Here is a 23,283-nt window from a genome sequence, read left to right as displayed (position 1 = left end):
TGTCACGCAACTACCGATATCTCTCTCCCGAGGACTGGGGAAAAAATCATTTCACTCGGAGTTTGAAAAAGCTGAGTCATAAGGATGGGCCGATACAGGTTTTTCAAAACGATACGATACCGATACGATATTTCCCTTTTTTCTCGATATCGATCTCGATCTCGATATTATGACGTCATTTCCGTCCTGACGTCATTGGTATGTCACGTGATTCGTCTAAGAATTCTAAAGACAGTCCTAGCATTATAGATGTTAGCCACGAATGTTGTTTTTTGGTCTTTTTGATTCACTGTTGCATCAGCCATGTGTGGACCCTGGTGTGGACATCAAGTCAAGGCAAGAAAAATTCAATTTTGACAAGAACAACAATATTTGTTTGTGCAAAATTGCATTTTTAAAACTCAGGTGCTGACCAGGAGATCGCAGGCTCAGGTCACGTGTTCAGTATCGAAAACGTATCGAAAGTGCGATATTTTTCGAAAGTATCGATACTTTTCAAAATTGTCAAAATATCGATGTATCGAATATTTGGTATCGAGTATCGGCCCATCCTTACTGAGTCACTCTGGGTCAGCTTTCGCTGTTGGAGGTGTGCTCGAATTTCGTCAGCAAACAGTTGAACTGCAGCAGCAGAAAATGTCGGGTTACAAACATTACTATTTTAACGTTCGTGCTAGAGGAGAAATATGCCGTCTTGCCTTTGCCGCGGCAAACATTGATTTCGAAGATGTTCGTTTGACTGGCGAGGAATGGGCCAAGGAGAAAGCAAGTAAGTAGACAAGTCTCGTTCTTTCGCTGATTCCACGAGGACCGCTTCAAAGACCCTCTTCAAAGCACGTCTCCAGTGAAATGCAAATGAAACTTGATTTGCAGTTTCTCTGGGTCATTTGGCCGTGGAATTAATTGAAGTTGGAAATATTTCGTGCTGTTAATTTTCAACCATGCTGTGCATTTTTAGACAGTGTCAGACACTGAGTGGAACAGACAAAAGCGAAAGTTTTGACGATTGCAGCAAAATATTCTTAAAACGCGAACGAAATTATCGCAGCCAGGTTGCCTGCTATAAAAAGAAAAATCGAATATTATAATTCAGGCCACGAGTGCGGTACTTCACTCTGTCGGTCGTCGACAAATGGATTTTGTTCATCTGCTATAATTAGGCTTTCTTTGTTTGGGGTTATGCGCGAGCGGCGAAGTACTTTCAGCCTGCAGTTATAAGCCGGCGACACAATAGGCGATTTTATTCGCCCGGTTGCGGCGAATTTGATCGCCAGCGATATCTGACATGCTAGATATCGGCGATTTTATACGCCGGACGCGGGCGAAAATCGCAATCGCTGCACCGGGCACACCTGGCGAGTTTCGCCGATCGCCGCTATCGGCGAATAAAATCGCCAGGTGTGTCGCCCGCATAAGGCGTATTTTCGACGAGCGAGCGAGCAAGTGAAAAATCGGGCAAGTAAGGAGTATGGCCTCGTCCAGTAGCGGTGCAACTTGCGCAATTTCTTATGCTCAGGATCAAATTATGTTTTAATATGTTTCGTGACATTTGGTACATGTGGCCATAACATATTTCAGACAGCTGTCATGTGAAATTGAGTAACACAATGGAAGCGACCATGCATGCATAATCTTTCATACAATAAGCTCGCCTTCTTCTCCCCTCTTTTTTTTCCTCCCTTGCCCGCTTTTTCGCTCTCCCAACTACCGAGAGCCTGGAACAGGCTAGTAAGCGAGACGTCAAAATATCAGGGCCTCGGGGGTTTTGGGAACAAAAGAGCATGAACATCAGTTGTTTCTCAGGAACAATTCGGGGATATATTTGCTCCAAACGGGAAGTTTTCGTGGAAATTAAACTTAGAATGGGAAATATGAGAGGAAATAGAAGAATGTAAGGTAAATACCCCCTCCCCACCCCACCCAGGAGGAGGCCCTCAGAGATTCTTCTCAGTTGTGCATCAAGCTACCCTGGTGTTCATATTTTCTTTTTGGTGAATTTAGATTACCCTTGAGGCTGTTATATGCCCGGATCACATATCAAAAAAGAAAACAGAAAACTTTTGACAATTTTTCCGCACTTTTAAAGCAGGATTTAACAGTGAAAACACTCATTTCACTGCCTGCACATTTGAGTTTTTGTTTGTTGGCCTAATGGTTAGTGCCCTGTGCTCTGGATCGAATGGTCTTGGTTCCACCCCCAGACACTTTACTCTCATAGTCCTTATTTCCAACCAGGTGTATAAATGGGCACCAGCAAATTTAATGATGTGGGTAACCCTGGAATGTACTGGCCTCCCATTTGGGGACAAGTACAATGGGCCACTAGTTTGGTGAACACAGACTATTACTCACCTTGTTGTTGCTTTAGATAATAAATGTACTACTTTGTTGTTTCAGCTGGCAGGCCTCCCCTTGGTCAAATGCCATTTATTGTGACTCCTGAAGGAAAAGCACTAGGCCAGTCTGGGGCAATTATGAAGTACATATGCAAAAAAGAAGGTACTATTATGAGCTTAAAGAAATCACCTTTAAAATGAAAATTAAAATCAAATAACATAGCTCATCACTGAGGGTGATGTTTGGAAGTTCAATTTGAAATATATACATTTGTAGTTATTGTGGTGCCCTTTAATGTGCATTCCATGTATTAAGGACCTTATAACACCCTGTTTCTGCAACCCTGTGTACAGGAAGGGAAATAAGAAAAGTTTTTAGATTGTGTGCAGTGTGAGTTAAGTTGTATTTTCTCCAGCTTCTTGTGTAAGGTGCTGGTGATTTACCTCTTCCTGTGCCATAACGATTCCAGCACTCTTTAAGATCCATTTTTAAAGTTTTAATGAACATCTCGTCGTTTTTATCAGAATGCCACCCCCCTTTTCCTTCCACTCCCTTCCCCTATCCCCTTCCCTCCCTGCCTCCCTTCCCCCACCTTACTTCCCCTGTGGTGTTAATGAGGCAATTGTCATATGCAAGTCGGTGTTTTTCCAACTGAATGTGGACTTTGACCTTTTACGTTGGCCCGCCATACCATAAGCCTGATTTCTGCTGCTCTCGTGCCTGTCAATAACAAGCATATAAAAATTTTCTGTTGTACTTTACAGGTTTGAGTCCAACTGACAGTTTTGATGAAGCAGTGGCTGATATGATAAGCGATGGTGTTGTTGATCTCCGAAATGGTGTAATAAAGGTCCACTTTGAAAAAGACGAGGCTAAAAAGGTATTTCATTGGACCATTTCTACAATTTAGGAGACATGAAAAGAAGTCAAGTAGAAGTGTATTAAACAGGATCTTTATTTTGTTTGAGAATTGACAAAGAGTTGAACGTTTCTAAACAAACCGAATCGATATTCAACAAGGCAGTTGTCATGTTATGCGATATTAGGAAAATCACAAAATTTTAGGCAGTTTAACCTCCCGCTAACATCACAATATCAAACTATCCCAATATGGGCTTAAAGCTACAGAAGAACTCAATAGAAATACAGAAAAGCCAAGAAGGGGCATGGATAGAAAAGAACAACTGGACAATTTTGAAACGGATAGCATTTGGGTAAACTTGAAAAACCTCGGCCCGACTTTTTACAAGTTTACCTCAGTTTGTTTGAAAATTCCATTTATGATGCTTGGGAATCATTCTTGTTTGTGATGTGACAGTGATTTTGCCAATAAATGATTGCTGTGCTAATTTGAAGTTAAAGAGGTCATAGTTAAAATACAATGAACTATAGCAAAGTTGAGACCAATTAGGATTGGAGGGAATTCTCCTCTTGACTAACGTCGCCATACTCAGACAAGACAAAATATTTAATTTCATATAGAGCAGTTTTCACTGAGACATAAAAACATTTTCCGTTGAGTCATAACCCAAAACCAAAGTAAACCCTGGCGAATCAAAAAGGACGCAAACACTCCAGTAATCCCAGGGGCACCAAACGGAATATTTCGTTAAAATATCTGTTCGGAAGACGATTTGAGATCTAGAATTTTCGGAACATTCATTGTAAATTTTTTTGCTTGCCTGCCTTTCTTAGGATTTTCGAATATCTAAAAAATGGTATAATTGTTCATTTTTAACGGATTTTTACTCTAAAAAGGTCAAAAAAGGTCACCTAGAATTTTCGGGAGCCCTTCTCTGGCTGGAATTTTTTCGAAAAAGTAAGTTTTGATCCCTATAACTTTCGGATCAGTAGACTTTCAGCTAGGAAATCCGGACAGATAAAAAATTTTTAGGGGATAAAAATATGCCTATATCTACCGTTTAAATACTAAAATACGTTCAACGGTGCTATCTTTGAGTGGTTTTGAACTATATTTTCGATGGGTGCCCCTGTAATCCAATCAAAACTCGAAGCAAATACATGTAGCCGGCACGAAGCGCGGGAAAACGTGCCAGAGGGAGTCACGATTGGCTTTAGTTTTTACATCTGATTTGCTGCGAAAGTGGTACGAGTGTTTTAAACCGATCACTGAACGTAGTAATGCAAAACCAAAGCAAATACGAATTGCTTTCCAGCAGGGATGCGTTTACATCAAACATGGTGGGACTCGTGGGGCCAGCAGTGTTGTAGGACCCAGGTACTTCTGTTATTTGTGACTTTCTTCTCTCCCGTTTTACAGGAGGAACTTAAGAAGGAGTTCTTTGAAACCACGCTTCCCGCCCGACTTGAGAAATTCAACGCTCTTCTAAAAGGCCCTTTCTTTTTGGGTGACAAGGTAAGACTTGAATTTGTGTACCTTCAAGTGGAACAAAAAGTGTAGTTGACTGCAAATCGTAACTTAGTGTTTCTTCGTTGTACGATCTAATGAGTGCAAGTTGGATCCAAATCTGGAAAAAATCTTACAAGATATCAGGAAAGATCCTGACGAATACATTTTTTGAGGATTCTGCAAGATGCTCACAGTTTCTTCAATTAAAAATTCTCATAACTGGTCTTCTTACCTTACTCGATACTTAAAGTTAGGGGATTCTGTGTCTTTAACATCAATTTGTCATTGTAGCTATTGTTTTCTTAACAAGCACGTCATGTGAATAAATAATTTGCTTATCACACGGCTATATATTTTATTTTCCTCAGTTGACCTATGCCGACATCACGTTCTTCGACTTCTCCAACAGTATCTTGGCGCAGGGTAAACCAGACGTTCCCGAGCAGCTCAGTAAATTCCCAAAGTTAGTGGAACATTACAATAGCGTGTTGAAAAATCCCGGAATCAAGGCCTGGGTTGAAAAACGCCCGAAGAGCGACTTCTAAACAGCCGGTACACGATCTCAGAAACATGATCATGATGTCAGGTTTTGAAGTGTAAACATGTTAATAAAAACAAAGTTTTTTAAGTTAAGTGTTGAATGGTTGTTTTAATTTAAATAAACATGCAAGATGGCCGGTCGAACCCTTTTCTTCTCGCTTGTCACGCAATCTTGATGAAGTACTGTCACGACTGCCCAGAGGACGAGATTGCGGAATTTTGAGATAAATTGAGCAGATTAGAAGATTTCGAAAATGCACGGATCGACGACCAGCTTAGAATTTTCGCCAGGATTCCGGACTCTGCGTGTCTTGAAGTACGGATGGTGGATCTTAAACGAAGTTCAACCACTGATCTTTGGTCCGTACGTTGGCATTTTGTCCACTTTTTCCGGAACAAATTAAAAAGAAATCAGATTTCCTCGCTCATTTTTATAGTCAAATGTAACTCAGATTTGACTCCTACTTTTTGCCCATATAATGTCCCTTAATTCACATCCCAAGGTGTGTTGCATTATATCAATACGAAACATTAGCAACGTCTAAAACATAGGCTCGCTAAGCGTGCAGGAGTTATTCTTTCAATATATGGGGTGGCCTGGGGCGAGACTGGAAGAAGAAGTTAATTTCCTTGTCACAACTCATAAAACAAGAGGCCACAACGCACTCTCAAGAAGATACCTTACCATTTTTACGACTCTTTATGAACATATCCACAGTATTATAATCATAATGACATTATTATTCAAATCTGCTTTGTGTAAATGTTTTATACTATGTCAATTTCTACAATGATCAGCAAAACTCTGAAATCAAGCCCTTCCAAAACGAACACGCGAATAACAATTTTGTACTGGACCTTTTGCTGACGGCGTGTGCGTTGTAAGCAGGCGAGCGTTACGAAAAATACGTTTAAAATCAAGGGTTGATTCACAACTCAACAATTCCGCGACACCGCCTCCTACTAATCTAAAATCTTCGAACGAAATCGCTCGCTACAATTGCCTCAGATTATTTCGTCAAATTACTTCCTCTTTATAAACTGCAATTCGATTGGTTTTGATAGTACCTCAAACATGATTGGTGTGACAAACAAAATACTCCGGACCCTACATCGTCCTCTGCGATAACGATCAATATTAAAGGTATTTTTAAATCCGTGACTTTTCACGCAAGGAGAAGACCCTGGGGACGAGGTTGTCCTGAGGACTGGGGGAAAAAAATCATTTTTCTCGGAATCTTGAAATAGCAGAGTCATTCTTAGTCAGTATTCATTTCTGGTTGACATTGAGGTGCGATCAAGTTCTGAAAGAGTTGACCGCACTGAGCAGAAAATGTCGGGTTACAAATATTATTATTTTAACGTTCGTGCTAAAGGAGAAATAGGCCGTCTTGCCTTCGCCGCTGCGAATATAGAATTCGAAGATATTCGTTTGAATGACGAGGAATGGGCCAATGAGAAAGCATGTAAGTAGACAGGTCTCTTTCTTTCGTAGACAACGATCAGTTCATTTTTGTTTTGTTTTTTAATCCGTCGAACGTGAAGCGAAAAAATAGTGGCCATGATATAATCCATGGCTTTACGCTCGACGGCCTAACTGCTCGCATTCAAGTTCCCTTCGTGCTGACACGAGGCACGCGTCAAGTACAGTCTAGTTCCTTTCGTGCTGACACGCGGTACGCTCTAAGTAAACGCGTGTTTTTTTTCATTTTTTATTCTCCAGTGAAATGCAAATGAATCTTGATTTTAGTTTAATCATTGAATAACTGAAGTTGTAAATATTTCGTGCTGTTATGCAGCCATGCTATGCCTTTTCAAAAAGTTTTGTCTGTGAAATAAACAAAACCGAAAGTAAACTTAAAAATTTCAAAATCGGAAAGGTGTGGAGATATTGCATCATTATTTTTTAAAACGCAAACGAAATTATCGCAGCCAGGTCGTTTGAAAAAAAAAATCGAAACTTTTATTTGAATTTCAGGCCACGAGTTGCACTACATTTCGCTCGTCGACAAATACTACCATTTGCGTTCATCCATGACTTTTAAAACGTTAACAGTTTTATCTGAAAACGTGACACTTCGAACAAATGAATCAAGCATCGAAAATCTTGTTCTAAAGCGACTCCTGGACGATAATTCTTTCCAAACTTGTCATCTTTTCTCTTCTCCATTGTAATAATATTTTCTAAGCAGACTTTAATCGAAGTAAGCGGGCAAATCTTGAAAATATTGAAAGCTCGTGAAGAAAACATGATCGTTTGGCGCCAAAACGTTGTCAATTTCGCCACCTGACCGCAAACGTTTCATTGGTCAAAGTTGACACGTAACAGACAAAACCGTTGAGGTTTTAAAAGTAAAACTACGGGTTAAATTGTTCACGCTTCATGGGTGAACGCAAATGGTAGTAAATAAATTTAGATAAATAAGCCACGAGTTATGATTTGTTGCTGTCTGCTTCACATGCACTCTTTATCTTGTTTGGGGTTCTGCGCGAGCGGCGAAGTACGTAGCCTGCAGTACAAGCTTATTTTGGACGAAAGAGCGAGCAAGTGGAAAAACGGGCAAGGAAGTGGCAGTAAGGCCTCGTTCACTCACTGTTTAGCTTGCGAAATTGTTTTCGCTCAAGATCTACTTCCGTGTACGTTTCGCGACATTTGGTACGTGCAGCCATATCATATATATTTCAGACAGCCGTAACATAAATCGAGTAACACAATGGAGGTGGCCATGCGTGCAGTATATTAATCTTGCATACAATACGCAAGGAATCAAGAGATGAGGGCCTCAGGGGTTTCTTAGAACAAGGGGGTATAAACATTTATTTTTTAGGAACAATTCAAGGATACCTTTACTATAAACGGTAACTTTTTGTGAAATTGAACTTATATTGGGGAATATGGAATTATCCCCCCCCCCCCCTTCCCACCCCACCAATGAGGCCCTCAGAAATTCTTATCTGTTTTGCATAAGGGGGCAGAATGTTTTAAAAGCGAATAACTGTTATGTGTTTTACGTTAACGTTCTTTAAAAAATCGGGTAATTTTTTTAAAGATCTTTCAGAATTCAGATATATTAAAATGAAGCTACCTTGACGTTCTTATTTTCTTTTTATAGGCATTTACATTACCCTTGAGGCTGTTATAAGCCCGGATTTCATATCAAAACAAAAGGAAAACCTTTTTAACATTTTCCCACATTTTAAAAGCAACGTTTATATATAATCATTTCACTGCCTGCACATTTGAGTTTTTGTTTCTTGGCCTAATGATTAGGGCTTTCCACAAGTTGCTCGAGATTCCCCAAAAAGTTGCCCGTAATTTCTCAAAAAGTTGCTCAAAAGTTGCTCCAAAACTCCAAAAAAGTTGCTTCTGATATTAAAAGTTGCTCGAAAGTTGCTCCAAAAAATCCAAAACGCTGCTTCTAATCAAGATAATTTCGTTAAATATATGCTAATTTTACTTTGAGGGTTAGATTTCTAAACAAAAAAAAAAGATTTCTTAGCAGTTTTATGCAATTTTACAGCAAAAGAAGTATCTAAATAACATATCAAGGGGAAAATTTGTAAAATGATGACGTCATCTTTGCTGAGAATTTTTTGTAATATTTTAATGCAGAATGACTAAGTTGAAACGTCTTCAGACGTTTCAGAAAATCTTCGGAAACGTTCGTATGGCCTTTAAACAACATTCGGATAATCTTCGGAGATCTTCGGTCTGGAAATTGCTCAAAATGCAACAAGTTGCTCGAGTGGAAAAAAATGCTCGAAGGGAAAAAAGTTGCTAGAAACATAAAAAGTTACCAAAAAGTTGCCGAGCAACTTGTGGAAAGCCCTACTAATGATTAGTGCACTGGGTTCCAGTTCAAATGGTGTGGGTTCCAGCCCCAGAAACTTTACTCTCATAGTCAAATCCTCAAATCCTCAAATCCTCGACCACGCTTTGTATATAGCCAACTGGTCTGCCTCCTGACAGTTGGGATTTTTAACCTTGTTATGTTCATTTATAAATTATTTGTTTCCTCTGTTTCAGTGGCATGCCTGTAAACTAGCTATCTCGTTGAGATATGAAGCTAAGTGCATGACCACTTTAAACACATATTTATATTTTATTTTATTTTATACATAGTCCTTCTCTCCACCCAGGTGTATAAATGGGTATGAGCGAATTTAATGATGGGGGTGACACTGGGATGGACTAGCCTCCCATCCAGGGAGGAGTAGAAATACTCCTAGTTACCTAATGCTATGAGGATAAGCTCCATCCAGATGGGCCACCAGGTTGGTGAACACAGACTATTACTCACCTTGTTGTTTCTCTGGATAATAAATTTACCACTTTGTTGTTACAGCTGGCAGGCCTCCTTTTGGTCAAGTGCCATTTATTGTGACTCCCGAAGGAAAGGTGCTTTCCCAGTCTTGTGCGATTATGAAGTTCATATGCAAAAAAGCAGGTAGTATCGTGTCACCTTTTAAATGAAATTAAAATTAAATAACCCATAGCTCATCCCTAAGGGCGATGTTTGTCATTCCATTTAAGGGTTAAAAATTGGCTATGTTGGTAGTGCTTAAGACTGGAGCTCAATTTCAAATGCCTACATTTGTAGTTATTGTGGCCCCCTTTAATGTGCAAGTATTAACGCCCCTCAGGAGCTTCTGCGACCTCATGACACTCTATTTCTGCAACCCCTGGGTACAAGTAGGGAAAGAAGTACAAGTTATCATTTTTTTTTTTTATGTTATGGACATCTTTGTGCAAACGGGCAACCTAATTTCTAGGGCTGTTTCTCCAGGGGAAATGGTTGTACACTGTATGTAAACTTGTATTTGTTTATTTCCACTTGTACAAGGTACTGGTGATTTATCTGTTATTGGGTCTCTAATGTCATTCCTGTTTGGAATGAGTAGAAGGTGCATGTTCCTTTGATAGAATAAGGATTCCAGCACCTTTTGAGTGTCCCTTTTAAAATTTTGATGAGCATCTCCGTCGTATTTGTCCGTGTGCCTCCCCCTTCCCCCTTCCCCCTTCCCCCTTCCCCCTTCCCCCTTCCCCCTTCCCCCTTCCCCCCCTATCCCCCTTCCCCTCCCCACTTCCCCTGGGTGTTAATATGACAGTGGTAATGTACAAGTGAGTGTTTTTCCAACTCCATAACAAGCATATTAAATTTTTCTGTTGTACTTTACAGGTTTGAGTCCAACTGACAGTTTTGATGAGGCATTTGCTGATATGATCAACGATGGTGCTGTCGATCTCCGAAATGCTGTAGTAAAGTTCCACTTTGAAAAGGACGAGGCTAAAAAGGTATTTAATGGGCCGTTCCCATAATTTAGGAGAAAGAAGAAGTCACAAAAAGTGTATTAATCTGGTTCTTTATTTTTGTTTGAAAATAGACAAAGAGTTGAACGTTTGTAAAAAAAAAAAAAAAACGAATCAATATTCAACCAGGTAGTTGTCGTGTTATGTGATATTATGGAACTTAGCTTAAAGGCCACAAAATTTTAGGCAATTTAACCTCCAGCACCAATATCACAATATCACAATATCACAATATCAAAATATCAGTAACGGCTTAAAACAACAGAAGAACTCAAAAGAAACACAGAAAAGCCGAGGAAGGGGCATGGATAGAAAAGGACAATTTTGAAACGGATAGCATTTGGGTAAACTTAAAAAAACCTTGGCCCAACCTTTTACAAGTTTACCTCAGTTTGTATGAAAGTATCATTTATGATGCTTGGAAATCATCCTTGTTTGTTGTGTGGCGGCGACTTTGCCGATAAAAGATTGATGCTGTGCTAATTTGCAGTTTAGAGCTCATAATTAGAGAAAATAAACAAAATTACCTAAACTACCGTGAACAATAGCAAAGTTGAGACCAATTAGGATTAGAGTGAGAACTCCTCCAAGCTAGCAATATTCTGACAAGACAAGATTCTAAATTTCATGTAGAGCAGTTTTCCATTGAGTGTCCTTAAACCAAAACTCGTATAGCCGGCACGAAGCGCGAAAACAACCTGCGCGTGTTGGTTTTGAGTTTCACTTCTGATTGGCTGAGAAAGTGGCACGAGTTTTTTATGCCAATCAATAGTGGAAAACCAAAGGAAACCTTAATAACTTTCGCGCAGGGTTGCGTTTGCGGGAGGACCCAGGTTTTTCTATTATTTTTGACTCAGTTGATTCTTTCCCTTTTTTACAGGAGGAACTTAAGAAGGAGTTCTTTGATACCACGCTTCCCACCCGACTTGAGAAATTCGACGCTCTTCTTAAAGGTCCCTTCTTTTTGGGTGACAAGGTAGGACTTGAGTTTGTGTACCACTGATCAAGGTTGAACAGTGTATAATTGCCTACATACTGTAGCAAAGGGTTTCATTGTTGTGGAACAAGCTTACAAGATATGAGGCAAGATCCCGGCGAGTTCATTTATGGGAATTCTGCAAAATGTCTCCGTTCGTTTCTCAATACTAGTTAGGGGAATTTGTGTTTTTGTTAACAATTTGTCATTGTAGCTCTTGTTTTCTTAACAAGCACGTCATGTGGAGAACTAATGTGCTTATCACACGGCAATATTTTTTTTTATTTTCGTCAGTTGACCTATGCCGACATCACGTTCTTCGACGTCTTCAACAACTTTCTGGGGCTAGGCAAACCAGAAGTTCCTGAGCAGCTCAGTAAATTCCCAAAGTTGGTGGAACATTACAAGCGCGTGCTTGACGTTGCTGGAATAAAGGCCTGGGTTGAAAAACGCCCAAAAACCGACTTCTAAACAACTGGTCCACGATTGGAGTAACAAGATGTCAGATTTTGAAGTGTAAACAAGTAAATTCAAGATGTCAGATTTTGAAGTGTAAACAAGTAAATAAAAACAAAGGTTTCAAGTGTTGAATGTTTGTTTAAATGTATACGTAATAACATGTGAGTTTGCCGTTTTTACCTTTGCTGATGGCTTGTCAAGCAATCTTGATAAACCGATTTCACACCAGTCCACAGCACACCCACGCATCGGAGATTTTGTGGAAAGTTATAGTAGAATTCCGATTTTTCGAACTCTCGATTTCTCTAAACTCCCTAAAAATCGAATCAAAAGTCGTTTGGATTGGACTTGCTCCACTGAGTCGAACACTGCAATTTCACCTCCGATTTTTCGAACCAATTTTCGTTTCCCTTCAGGTTCGAGAAATCGGGATTCCACGGTGAATCGCAAAGTATCCTTTTTGCAGTTTGTAAATGGCAGCTAGGTTTTACGTACACCTGCCAACGTTAACTAAGTCAAAGCGTGAGATTCCAATCTCCACATTTTCCGAAGATGTTCCGACAATTTCTGAACATTGCCGAAGAGTTCCGAAGATGTTCTGACGATTTTCCGCAATCTGTGCAATTGCTGAAATTTACTCAAACATGACTATTAAACTATTTTACCAAAATTATTTTAACAAAATTATTTTAACAAAATTAAATCGAATTTACATTAAATGGGTTCTAAGAGTAAGAAATCCAAATTTGTCAGTCAGGCGCGAGAAACTGGCCTGTGTGCGTGAGATCGAGATCAATATATTTTGTGTTTTATTTTATATCTATGTGTATCGCCACGTATATTAATTGCAAAACCCTCACATGCTCGGCACGCTAAAAGTCATGGATTGCTTTTATTACTCAGTGACATAATCACTTGTCAACAAAGCGGACATTAAACTATTTACTACCAAATATCAGCATTTATGACTGACTAGGTCACGTGACAGAGTTTTGAAGAGTACTTTGCACCATGAACCAATTCTCTTAGAATCACGTTTAAAAAAAATACTTCTTGGTATGTTAAATCGTATGCCGGCCATGCTTGAAAAAAAAAAATGCAACTGGGGTAATGTCGATAAAATTCTTCCTTGTTGATAAGCAAGATAGACACTTTTGTATTTTTTATAATGCTGGTAACATCAGTAACATGTAGCCTCCTAAGATTGCGTGACGAGCCCAAAGATCGTCAGCGTAGGATGCCACGTGACGTGTGACCCAGTCGACATCTCTCTGCCTGGAGACTGGGGGTAAATTTATTTTTTCACACCGCGTGACGGGTAAGTCACTGAGTCATTCTTGGTCACTTCAGTTGGAGCACTTGGAGGTGCGCTCGAATTCAGCGCGTAAAGGGAAACTTAAGCAGAAAATGTCTGGCTACAAGTGTTACTACGGTAACGCTCGTGGTAGAGCAGAAATTTGCCGTCTTTCGTTTGCCGCTGCGAATATTGAATTCGAAGATATTCGTTTGGATAACGAGGAATGGCCCAAGGAGAAGGCATGTAAGTTGACACGCTCTAACACTGCTAACTTGAGGCGTCCTTACTGGATGCAAGCAGTTGGTTTCACCTATGTCGAAAACTATTCTCGTAGCGTAACGCTCTGCGAAGGAGAAAACAACTGCTCGCAGGGTAGGCATTCAAGTTGTGAAATCCCGGATGAAATGTAGTAGAATATATGTTGGTTGTAGTAGAAAAAAAAAAAGAAACAAATATACGTGCTTTAGGTCACGAGCACTGCTGATAATTTTATTCGATACTGATCGGATTTATTCTTAGCTCCTGGTCAGTTAATTTCTTTCTTGTCAACGCAGCTATGTTCTGAAACAGACTTTGTCAGCTAATCGCGACTGAGCTACGTCCTGAAACAGACATAAGTTAGGGAGTTAGGGAGTTTAAGCAAAACTCATTTTACGAGTATGTAGTCCATGTAGCCTAGCATGTGCGGTTTAAATCTCAGTTTGCAAATGTCTATGCCGAGAAAATGACCAAATACTTCATATCTTGAGAACGTAAACCATGAAGGCGGATGTTTTAAATTTTCTATCCCTTTTTAATGGCCGTTGTCCTCGGTGTCGCCGTCGTGGTTGCTCAAACTCCCTAATAATTTTGTTTAAATGTGATTTGCATTCTATGCGTTTCGTGACATTTACAAAGTTTGCATAGTATTGACTTAAGGGTCTTCAAGTGAATCAGCTGTCATACCCATTATCCTCTTTGTTGTTTCAGCTGGTAGGCCTCCGTTTGGTCAAATGCCATTCATTGTGACTCCTGAAGGAAACGTGCTTGCTCAGTCTGGAGCAATTATGAAGTACATATGCAAACAAGGAGGTACCGTATGAATTTTAAGCCGTGACACCCTTATTTTTGTCTCTTAGCCCCCCCCCCCCCCCCCCCCAACTGGGGGATGTAATCCCATATATCGGTTATATAGGTATGTGCCGCGGGATAGGGTATGGTTTTTAAGGTTCTTGATCCTTAATAGGGTATCATTTTATGTCCCTTTTGGCATTGTGTTCCCAGTGTTATCCTTAGGTAGGGTAGCTAATCAACAACTGTGTTGAATATTGTTGCTTCTGAGATCAAGAGTAGCATGATTGCCCGGGATCTTGGGGTCACTCTTGACCAGTGCTTAACGATGTCTACTCATGTAAGCAATCTATCTTTGTAACTCTGCTTCATTTGCTCTAAAGCGTATTGGAAATATTCGTCAGTATCTTGACCAACCAGGCACAGGAAAACTTATTTACGCCTTTGTGTCCTCTAAACTGGACTACTGTAAGTCTCTTGTATGGTCTCTCGGATAAAGAAATCTCGAAAATTCAACGTGTTAAGAACTCGGCCGCTCAAATGGTTACAAAAACAAGGAGAATGAATTACATCACGCCAATCCTCCGCAAGCTTCACCTGCTGTCCGTGCGCAAGTGTTTCATTTTTTTAAGATTTTACTCATTACTTTTAAAGTTTTAAACGGTTTAGCACGCAGTTATTTGGCGGAACTTATTTATCTTCATCAACCGTTTAGGCGTTGTCGTTCGATCTAACGCTAATAACCACCTGCGACTGCACAGACCAGATTTCAGTTGTTGCCACGACTAAGAATTACGGGGGTCGCGCTTTTTCATCCTTCACTCCAGCTCTATGGAACAGTCTCCCTCCGTTTTGATGTGCGGAGCGCCCCATCAGTCGAGACTTAAAATTAGGCCCAAAAAGTTTTTGTTTAAAAATAAACTTTAGTATTTCATCATCCTATATATTGCAATTTAATTTTATGTTAACTACTTTCAATTAATATTGCTTTCATTGATATTGTATTTCTTTTCACTAGTGCTGTATATTGTAAGAGCATCGAGATTTTAGTGTAATGCGCCAGAAATTTCGAGCAGTCCGTCTCTGGAATGATCTCCCAAAATCTCTAGTTAGAATAGAGAGCCTCCTCACGTTTTAAGACTGAATCAGTACAGTTTTTAGAATCACTTTAAAATTAGGAGCCATATATTCATAGCATTTTATAGTAGATTGATTATGTTCATAGCATTTAACGTAAATAAAATAGGTCGATTATTGTTAAATATAATATTCTTATCTTTATATTTGTAAAGTTGGCCGGAAAGCCATTCAGTGGAAACAACTAATAAACTATTACTATAACTAGAAACTATAATTTATTATCATTAATCAGAGATTTATTTCAGCCAAAATTGCATTGCTTAAACGCTCAGCTGAACGAAAACGAATTGTTCTGTTAAAACTGAACGATACATTAAAGAATTAGCAAGGCAATTTAATAAAGTTCAATGGCCATTTTTAGATTTTGTTTTTCCCTCGAATAGGGTGTCATTGTTCGGGTTTGGGCCTTTTAAAGGGTGTCGATTTTCGTTTGCTTCATCCTGTGCCCGTTGTAAAAATTAGTATCATTTAGGGTATGGAAGAAGACGCTATTGTATTTACCAATCAAGCTATCCTTTACGAGTTGCGCGCGTAAAAAAAAAAAAAAAAACAAAATAAGTGATTGGGTTGTTTTTGGCTTAGATCGACCAGGAATGAAATCTTTAAACTTTCGTTATTATTTTCCATTCTAATTTACAGGGTTGTGCCCAGCTGACCCTTTTGATGAAGCATGGGCTGACATGATAACTGATGGTGTTACTGATCTGTTTTTTAGTTTAGTTAAGATCCACTTTGAAAATGATGAGGCTAAAAAGGTAGGATGCTGTCGTTTTATAACAAACTGCTTACAACAACCAGGTTATCCGTTGCAAAGAGGACAGACACCTTTTGTCACCTCAAAACTATTTTTACTTTTATTTAATTTGAGTAAAGTTGAGGTTTGAAATTCGAACAAAGGACTGGTGATGGGGTACAGATCTGCGAACCTTGATTTATGGCAAAGTGTAGCTAGGATTGTAGTAAAATTGTCACAAATGCATAAATTACAGATATAAGTTGTTGTGTGTTTAAGGTTGTTTTCTGTTGTGGAGGGGACTACTGAGGGTCTTTGACACTGTGGTGCCAACATTGTAGGACCCGCGTTCTTTTGTTATGTTTTTAATATTTCTTATGTTCGCCATGAAAATGAAATGAAGTTGGGTTACATTATTATATCGCTACAGCTGGTCCGGAGTATAATTTCAAAATAGACGTCTTGTTAATCATAGACTGAGAAAACGAAAATGAAAACAAAAGAAAAAATGAGAATGTGAGAAAACCATGCAGTTAAGATCATATTGAAATCACTTCAATGACTATCCCAGAGAAACGATATTTATTTCTTTGAATTGAAACGTAGCTTACCATATTTTATTCGGGTGTGTGAATATTTCTCGTTTTTTTACTCGGAAAATTCCGAGTTTGGTGATGAGTGGGCCAATTTTACGCGATTCCTGTAAACATTTTAATTGAATAATTAATTTATATCAACATGCGTTAAAAAAGGAAAAAATCCCACAAAAACAAAAAAATAAAAAAAAATAAGATAAAATAAATCCGAGCGGATTTACCCATTGCCCTTCAGCATGTTCAGATCTGCTGGCAGAACACTTTTGCGTTGGGCCAAATGGCCTTATCATAAAAAAAAATACGCAATCACTTATAAACTAAAGCTCGGGTGAATTGTGAATACATAGTCATGGCAGAATTTCGCCGAAGTGTTAAAGTGATTCTTTATTTTTTTGACTTTTTCGAATGTTATGAGCTGTGTTGAGTGAACTGAACTTTGGAAAGTTCAAAGTGATTTCTTTTGGCAAATCGTTGTACGTAAACGATTGTGGCTTTTTATTCTTGTTTCATAATTTATTTTCCGAGTTCAGTTGCTCATAGCCACTTTGATTTGGTAGATTAAATACTGAATTAGTTGCTTGTCTGTTTAACAGGAGGAACTTAAGAAGGAGTTCCATGAAACCACGCTTCCCACCCGACTTGAGAAATTCGACGCTCTTCTTAAAGGTCCCTTCTTTTTGGGTGACAAGGTAAGACATAAGATTGTGTTACTTCCAAACATAACGCAGAATCTGGCGTGGGCTAGGGGTGGGGGGGGGGGGGGGGGTGTCGTCTCCTTTAGAGTGCCCGTTGTAAAAATTAGTATCATTTAGGGTATGGAGGAAGGAACGCTATTGTATTTACCAATCAAGCCATCCTTTAGAGATGCGCGCGTAAAGAAACAAAAGTAGTCATAGGGTTGTTTTTGGCTCAGATCGATCAGGAATGAAATTTTTAAAATTTCCTTATAGATGAAAGCAAATCTTTATCGTCCTTATTGTCATCATAGCACTTGTTTGTGTGTCTGTTTTAGATTGGCATCTTCTAGGGGTCAGTTAAGCTTAAGCCACGCCCAAATTGCTATCCTTTAGCTCTTTGGAGGCTTAATTCATTCATTTTTTTTTCGGAGCATCCCAATCCCTTTAACAACAGTGTATCCCCGGGAAGAGCAGATGACTATAAAAATGCTCAGTTGCAAAGTTTGAGGCGCCGTCATATGCTAGCGCAAGAAACATATTGACAATTATAGTAAAATTATGTGACTATTTTGCTGTTGGTGATCTAATTTCCTTGGTAATCAGCGCATATGTGTGGAAACATTGTTAGCTTATTACACGGTTGTATTCTTGTTTTGTTCAGTTGACCTATGCCGACATCACCTTCTTCGACCTATCCAATAGCTTCTTGTGGAAAGATAAACCAGGAGTTCCAGAACACCTCGATAAATTTCCAAAGTTGGCGGAACATTACAAGCACGTGCGTGAAGTTCCCGGAATAAAGGGCTGGCTCGAGAAACGCCCGAAAACCGAAAACTGAGCAGCTGGACTACGATCGCTTTCAGACAAGATGTCAGAGTTTGAAGAGAAGCAAATTAATAAACAAAAGTTTAGAGTGGTAAACGTTTCTTTAAATGAATGTTTGACAATGTCAGATGGACGAAGGTCCCTTGTATTCTGGATTGTCACAGAATCTTGATAAAGAGGTGTCACGCCAGTCCGCAGGTCCCCCAGGTATCGGAAATTCTTAAGTAAAGAATCGCAGCCTCCATACTTTAGGAATATAATACATGTATATTTTTTAAAGCAGAATCATAATTGATAACTTAAGAAACAAGACACCTTTCTTTAAGGTCATTGCCCTGTATTGCATTGCGCATCTTTGCTGCGCAGATTTTTACTGCTTTTTTCCACGCGGCTTAGTCCGCGAGAAACTAAATCGTCTTTTCTCGTAAACGAGTATGGTGACCTATCATTTTTTTCTCATATTTTGGGTAACGATCATGTCCTTTCTGTAAAACGAAAACATATCAATTCCTATGTTTGAAAAATTAGATGTGTACTTTGCCAGTGTTCGCAAGGGAATAATTAAGGAATTATGTGGCATTTACAAGATCTTCCTGCTCTTAAACGAATATGGGAACTCCACTTTTTTATTTCAAAATTTAAGTTCCCTTAAGGTAATCAACCAGTTAGGAAAAAGTTTTGTATGAAAATCGATGTTCAGTTCTATTTCGGGGCAATTACCTTAATTTAACAAACATGTTTCGATGGCTACATCCGTCATCGTCAGTGACTAAACAAAATATTTTCTTTTTATTTTTTTTAATTTTTTTTTTTTTTTTTTTTTTTTTTTTTTTTTTTTTTTTTTTTTTTTTTTTTTTTCCTTTTTCTTTTTCCACTTTAAAAATGAAAAAAAATAAATTCAAAAAAAAAAAATAAAGGAAAAAATAGTGAAAAAAGATTGGGAAATAAAATAAAAAAGTTATTTGCTTGGTATACCGTACTGGAATCTTACCTCTCATTCCGTCGTTATCATGGCATGGTTATAAAAGCTTGTGTGAACCGTTGGAAAACGATGGTCTGTCAACCACGCGGTTCAAATAAAGTTTCGTGATCGATTTTAGCTTGATTCCGATTCGCTGACTCCTGACAAAAAAATTTAGAATGGCTTCGCGCAGCATTCATCCACAGACAAAAATAAAATTGTATTGGGTTTACTTTCTTTTTTAAAAAAGGGGTAATAGATTTCCCTATAAAAATAACAGCATTTTAGCTCATTTTCTAGAGATTCCCCAAAGTGATTTAATATACGTTATATTATTTGTGTAAAGTCACCCGATATGTTACCTGTTGATCCATACACCTTATTTGATGGTTTAACGTAATACGCGCCAATATCCTGCGAGTAATGAGATAGTAAAAACACTGCTTCAAGAAAAAAAAAGCAAAGGAAATAAAATAAAGTGATTTCAAGTGCGTTTTTTCCAGTTGGCAGAAAGCAGGCTCGGTTGTTCAAATGGTGGATAACGCTATCCACTGGATAATATTTAACAATTAGGCGGCGAGCTCGAGGTTTCTATTGGCCAACTATCAAAGGCGATAGAAACCGAGAGCGAGCCGTCTAATTGTTTTAGCATAACCCACTAACCGATCTATTTTATTCAGAATATCACTAGAATTGATTTATTCAAGGTTTTAATTGATCAAATTTAGCGAAAACCAAGCGCGCGCTCTGAGAGCCGTCAACCGATCCGATGATAGACGGCACCTATGTAGCCAATCAGATTGCGCGATTACAAACAGACGGTCATGTGTGGTTATGCTAAAACACGCTATCCAGTAGATAGAGTAGTATGTTTTGTTAACAATTAACCAATGGATGTCGATCTATCTGGCGGATAGCGTTATCTGCCCTTTGACCAACTGAGGCAACTTTTGTATTTGATGTAATGCTCGTGACATGTAGCCTCCTAAGATTGCGTGACGAGCCAAAGATCGTCTGCGTAAGAGGCCACGTGACGTGTGACCCAGTGTCGACATCTCTCTAGCCTGGAGACTGGGGATAAATTTATTTTTTTACGCCGTGTGACGGGATAAGTCATTGAGTCATTCTTGGTCACTTGAGAGGTGTGTACGAATTCAGCTCGTATTAAAAGGGAAACTTACTAAAGCAGAAAATGTCTGGTTACAAGTGTTACTACGGGAAAGGTCGTGGTAGAGCAGAAATTTGCCGCCTTTCCTTCGCTGCTGCGAATATAGAATTCGAAGATATTCGTTTGGATGACGAGGAATGGGCCAAGGAGAAAGCATGTGAGTTGACACGCTCTGACACTGCTAACTTGAGGCATCTTTATTGGTTGCTAGCAGTTGGTTTCACCCATGTCGAACGCTATTCTCGCAGCGTAACGTTCGGCGAAGGAGAAAACAACTGCTCGCAGGGTAGGTATTTTAAAATCCCGAGTGAAGTGTAGCAGAATATATGTTGGTTGTAGTAGAAAAAAAAACACTCAAATTTACGTGTTTCAGGTCACGAGCACTACTGATAATTTTATTCGATACTGATCGGATTTGCATTATTTTATGCCTTTCGTGTCATTTACAAAGTTTGCATAGTAATGACTTAAGGGTTTGAAGTGAATCAGCTGTCAAAACCATTATCTTCTTGGTTGTTTCAGCTGGCAGGGCTCCGTTTGGTCAAATGCCATTCATTGTGACTCCTGAAGGAAAAGTGCTTGCTCAGTCTGGGGCCATTATGAAGTACATATGCAGACAAGGAGGTACTGAATGGATTCTAAGCAATGACACCATTTTTGTTGTCTCTTAAGCCCTCCAGCCCCGGGGTGGAGGGGGGGGGGGGTATGGATGTACTCCCATATGATGACTATATAGGTATGTGTAGCGGGATAGGGTATGATTTTTGTTGAGGTTCTTGATCCTTAATAAGGTATACATTTGGCAACTTTTCATATTTCGAGCAACTTTTCCCTCTTCGAGCAACTTTTTCCCTCTCGAGCAACTTATTGTATATTGAGCAATTTTTAGACCAGAAATCTCCAAAGATGTTTGAAGGCCATACGAATGTTTCCGAAGATTTACAAAGTTTGCTGAAGATTTTCGAGGAACATCTGAAGGCGTTTCAACTTTCAGCTTATTCTGCATAAAAAAAAATGCAAAACTCATCAAAAAATTCGATGAATCGCGGTTCATCATTATCAAATTCTTAAAAGTCAGATTTTAATGAGTTCTATATATATTGAAAATGCGTGTGAAAGTCTCGTTGCATATGATTAAAGACTCTACAATGTGAATTTTAGAGAGTGTTAATTACGTACTAAATAGTTTTGCTTTAATTGAGTCAGATTGAGTGTTCAGTTTAGGTTTCATTTCTTGGACGGCGAGTGTAGCCTACATAATCCGCATCACACGAATCACATCTGAATTTGTAAACAACACATTGTTGATTTATTAACGGTGGTTTAACCTCTGCTACTTTGATGTCGTCGGCAGTTTTCTTGCTTGTGAAAACTGGTGGTCGCCCACTACCTCTCGGAACGAGTTTATTCATTGGTTCTTAGGCGCGGTGGCCTAATGGTTAGCGCGCTCGACTCCAAGTCGAACGGCCCGGGTTCGAGGCCTGGCCGGGGCGCTGCGTTGTGTTCCTGGGCAAGACACTTTACTCTCACAGTGCCTCTCTCCACCCAGGTGTATAAATGGGTACCGGCGAATTTACTGCTGGGGGGTAACCCTGCGATGGACTAGCATCCCATCCAGGGGGGAGTAGCAATACTCCTAGTCGCTTAATGCTACGGAAACCGGGATAAGCTCCGGCTGTATGGGCCTCATGGCCCGGACACAGACTTTACTTTTCTTAAAACAATGGATAACAGGTGACAACAATGCCGCTAGCCCTGAATAACAATAGAGGTAGTGTTTACAGCGGGCGAATGAAAATAGAGCTTCCAGAGACGGGTAGTGTCTTACTGAAAACTGGGCGTAAATCGCTGTGTCTCGCCGACACCTTTTTCAACGCATTGATGAACATAAGCACTCAGCTATTGGAAATAAACCACCTGCGTGACGCCCACAATCAGAGTAACAACGATCTTAACAAGCAATTTACAATCTTGAAGAAATGTCGCGGGAAATTTGAATGCTTAATCTACGAAATGCTCTTCATCCAAGAAATGAAACCTAAACTGAACACTTAATCTGACTCAATTAAAGCAAAACTATTTAGTTCGTAATTAACACTCTCTACAATTCACATTTAGAGTCTTTAATCATATGCAACGAGACTTTCACAAGCATTTTCAATATATATAGAACTCATCAAAATCTGACTTTTAAGAATTTGATAATGGCGATTCATCGAAACGTCATTTATTATCGGTGCTTTTTATTCTTAAGATTTTACTCATTACTTTTAAAGTTTTAAACTGTTTAGTACTCAGTTGTTTGGCGGAACGTTTAGGCGTTTTCGTTCTAACGCTAATAACCACCTGCGACTTAACGGATCAGTTTTTAGGTGCTTTTTTTGGACTAAGAATTACGGCCGGTCGTGCATTTTTCTCCTGTTCTCCAGCACTATGGAACAGTCTTCCTCTTGATTTGCGGAGCGCAACAACAGTCGAGACTTTTAAAATTAGGCACAATACGTTTTTGTTTAGAACAAACTTTATTCTCTCATCATCTTATATATTGTAATTTAGTTTTATGGTTCTTTACAGGGTTGTGCCCAGCTGACCCTTTTGATGAAGCAGTGGCTGATATGATAACTGATACTGTTACTGATCTCTTTTATAGTTTACTTAAGATCCACTTTGAAAAGGATGAGGCTAAAAAGGTAGGATCATGTCGTTTGGTAGCAAAGTACTCATTAGCATGTAAGAATCGAGGTTTGTGAAATCGCTCTATTATATTCACTGATAAACAATCGTGCCTTGTTTTTTTTAAAAAAAAAAGGCATTGATCTCACCATTGAAACATGTATTGAAG

At 39.1% G+C, this 23,283-nt stretch overlaps 3 protein-coding genes across 3 annotated transcripts in view; all 3 read left to right on the top strand.

Moving 5' to 3' along the window:
• Window positions 1–556: 556 nt before the first annotated feature.
• Window positions 557–5,341, top strand: LOC144666439 (glutathione S-transferase-like). Its single transcript, XM_078527878.1, has 5 exons — window positions 557–769; window positions 2,398–2,499; window positions 3,102–3,217; window positions 4,619–4,714; window positions 5,077–5,341. The coding sequence occupies exons 1-5, from the start codon at window positions 637–639 to the stop codon at window positions 5,251–5,253; spliced, it is 624 nt and encodes a 207-aa protein (XP_078384004.1). The 5' UTR covers window positions 557–636; the 3' UTR covers window positions 5,254–5,341.
• Window positions 5,342–6,503: 1,162 nt separating this feature from the next.
• Window positions 6,504–12,121, top strand: LOC144666441 (glutathione S-transferase-like). Its single transcript, XM_078527880.1, has 5 exons — window positions 6,504–6,714; window positions 9,595–9,696; window positions 10,429–10,544; window positions 11,440–11,535; window positions 11,830–12,121. The coding sequence occupies exons 1-5, from the start codon at window positions 6,582–6,584 to the stop codon at window positions 12,004–12,006; spliced, it is 624 nt and encodes a 207-aa protein (XP_078384006.1). The 5' UTR covers window positions 6,504–6,581; the 3' UTR covers window positions 12,007–12,121.
• Window positions 12,122–13,317: 1,196 nt separating this feature from the next.
• LOC144665021 (uncharacterized) overlaps window positions 13,318–23,283 on the top strand; it is a 55,819-nt gene continuing 45,853 nt past the window's right edge. The window contains exons 1-8 of the mRNA XM_078526205.1: window positions 13,318–13,534; window positions 14,261–14,362; window positions 16,121–16,236; window positions 17,404–17,499; window positions 18,149–18,313; window positions 20,445–20,598; window positions 20,964–21,065; window positions 23,016–23,131. Coding sequence (XP_078382331.1) covers window positions 13,402–13,534; window positions 14,261–14,362; window positions 16,121–16,236; window positions 17,404–17,499; window positions 18,149–18,313; window positions 20,445–20,598; window positions 20,964–21,065; window positions 23,016–23,131 — 984 coding nt within the window. The 5' untranslated portion in view covers window positions 13,318–13,401. The remainder of the gene's footprint in view (window positions 13,535–14,260; window positions 14,363–16,120; window positions 16,237–17,403; window positions 17,500–18,148; window positions 18,314–20,444; window positions 20,599–20,963; window positions 21,066–23,015; window positions 23,132–23,283) is intronic.

The sequence above is a fragment of the Oculina patagonica genome, chromosome 9 (genome assembly GCF_052425735.1).
Source record: "Oculina patagonica isolate OP01 chromosome 9, crgOcupat, whole genome shotgun sequence".
Lineage (NCBI taxonomy): Eukaryota > Metazoa > Cnidaria > Anthozoa > Scleractinia > Oculinidae > Oculina > Oculina patagonica.
Note: the sequence above shows the minus strand (reverse complement) of the source record. Positions and strands in the feature narration are given on the sequence as shown.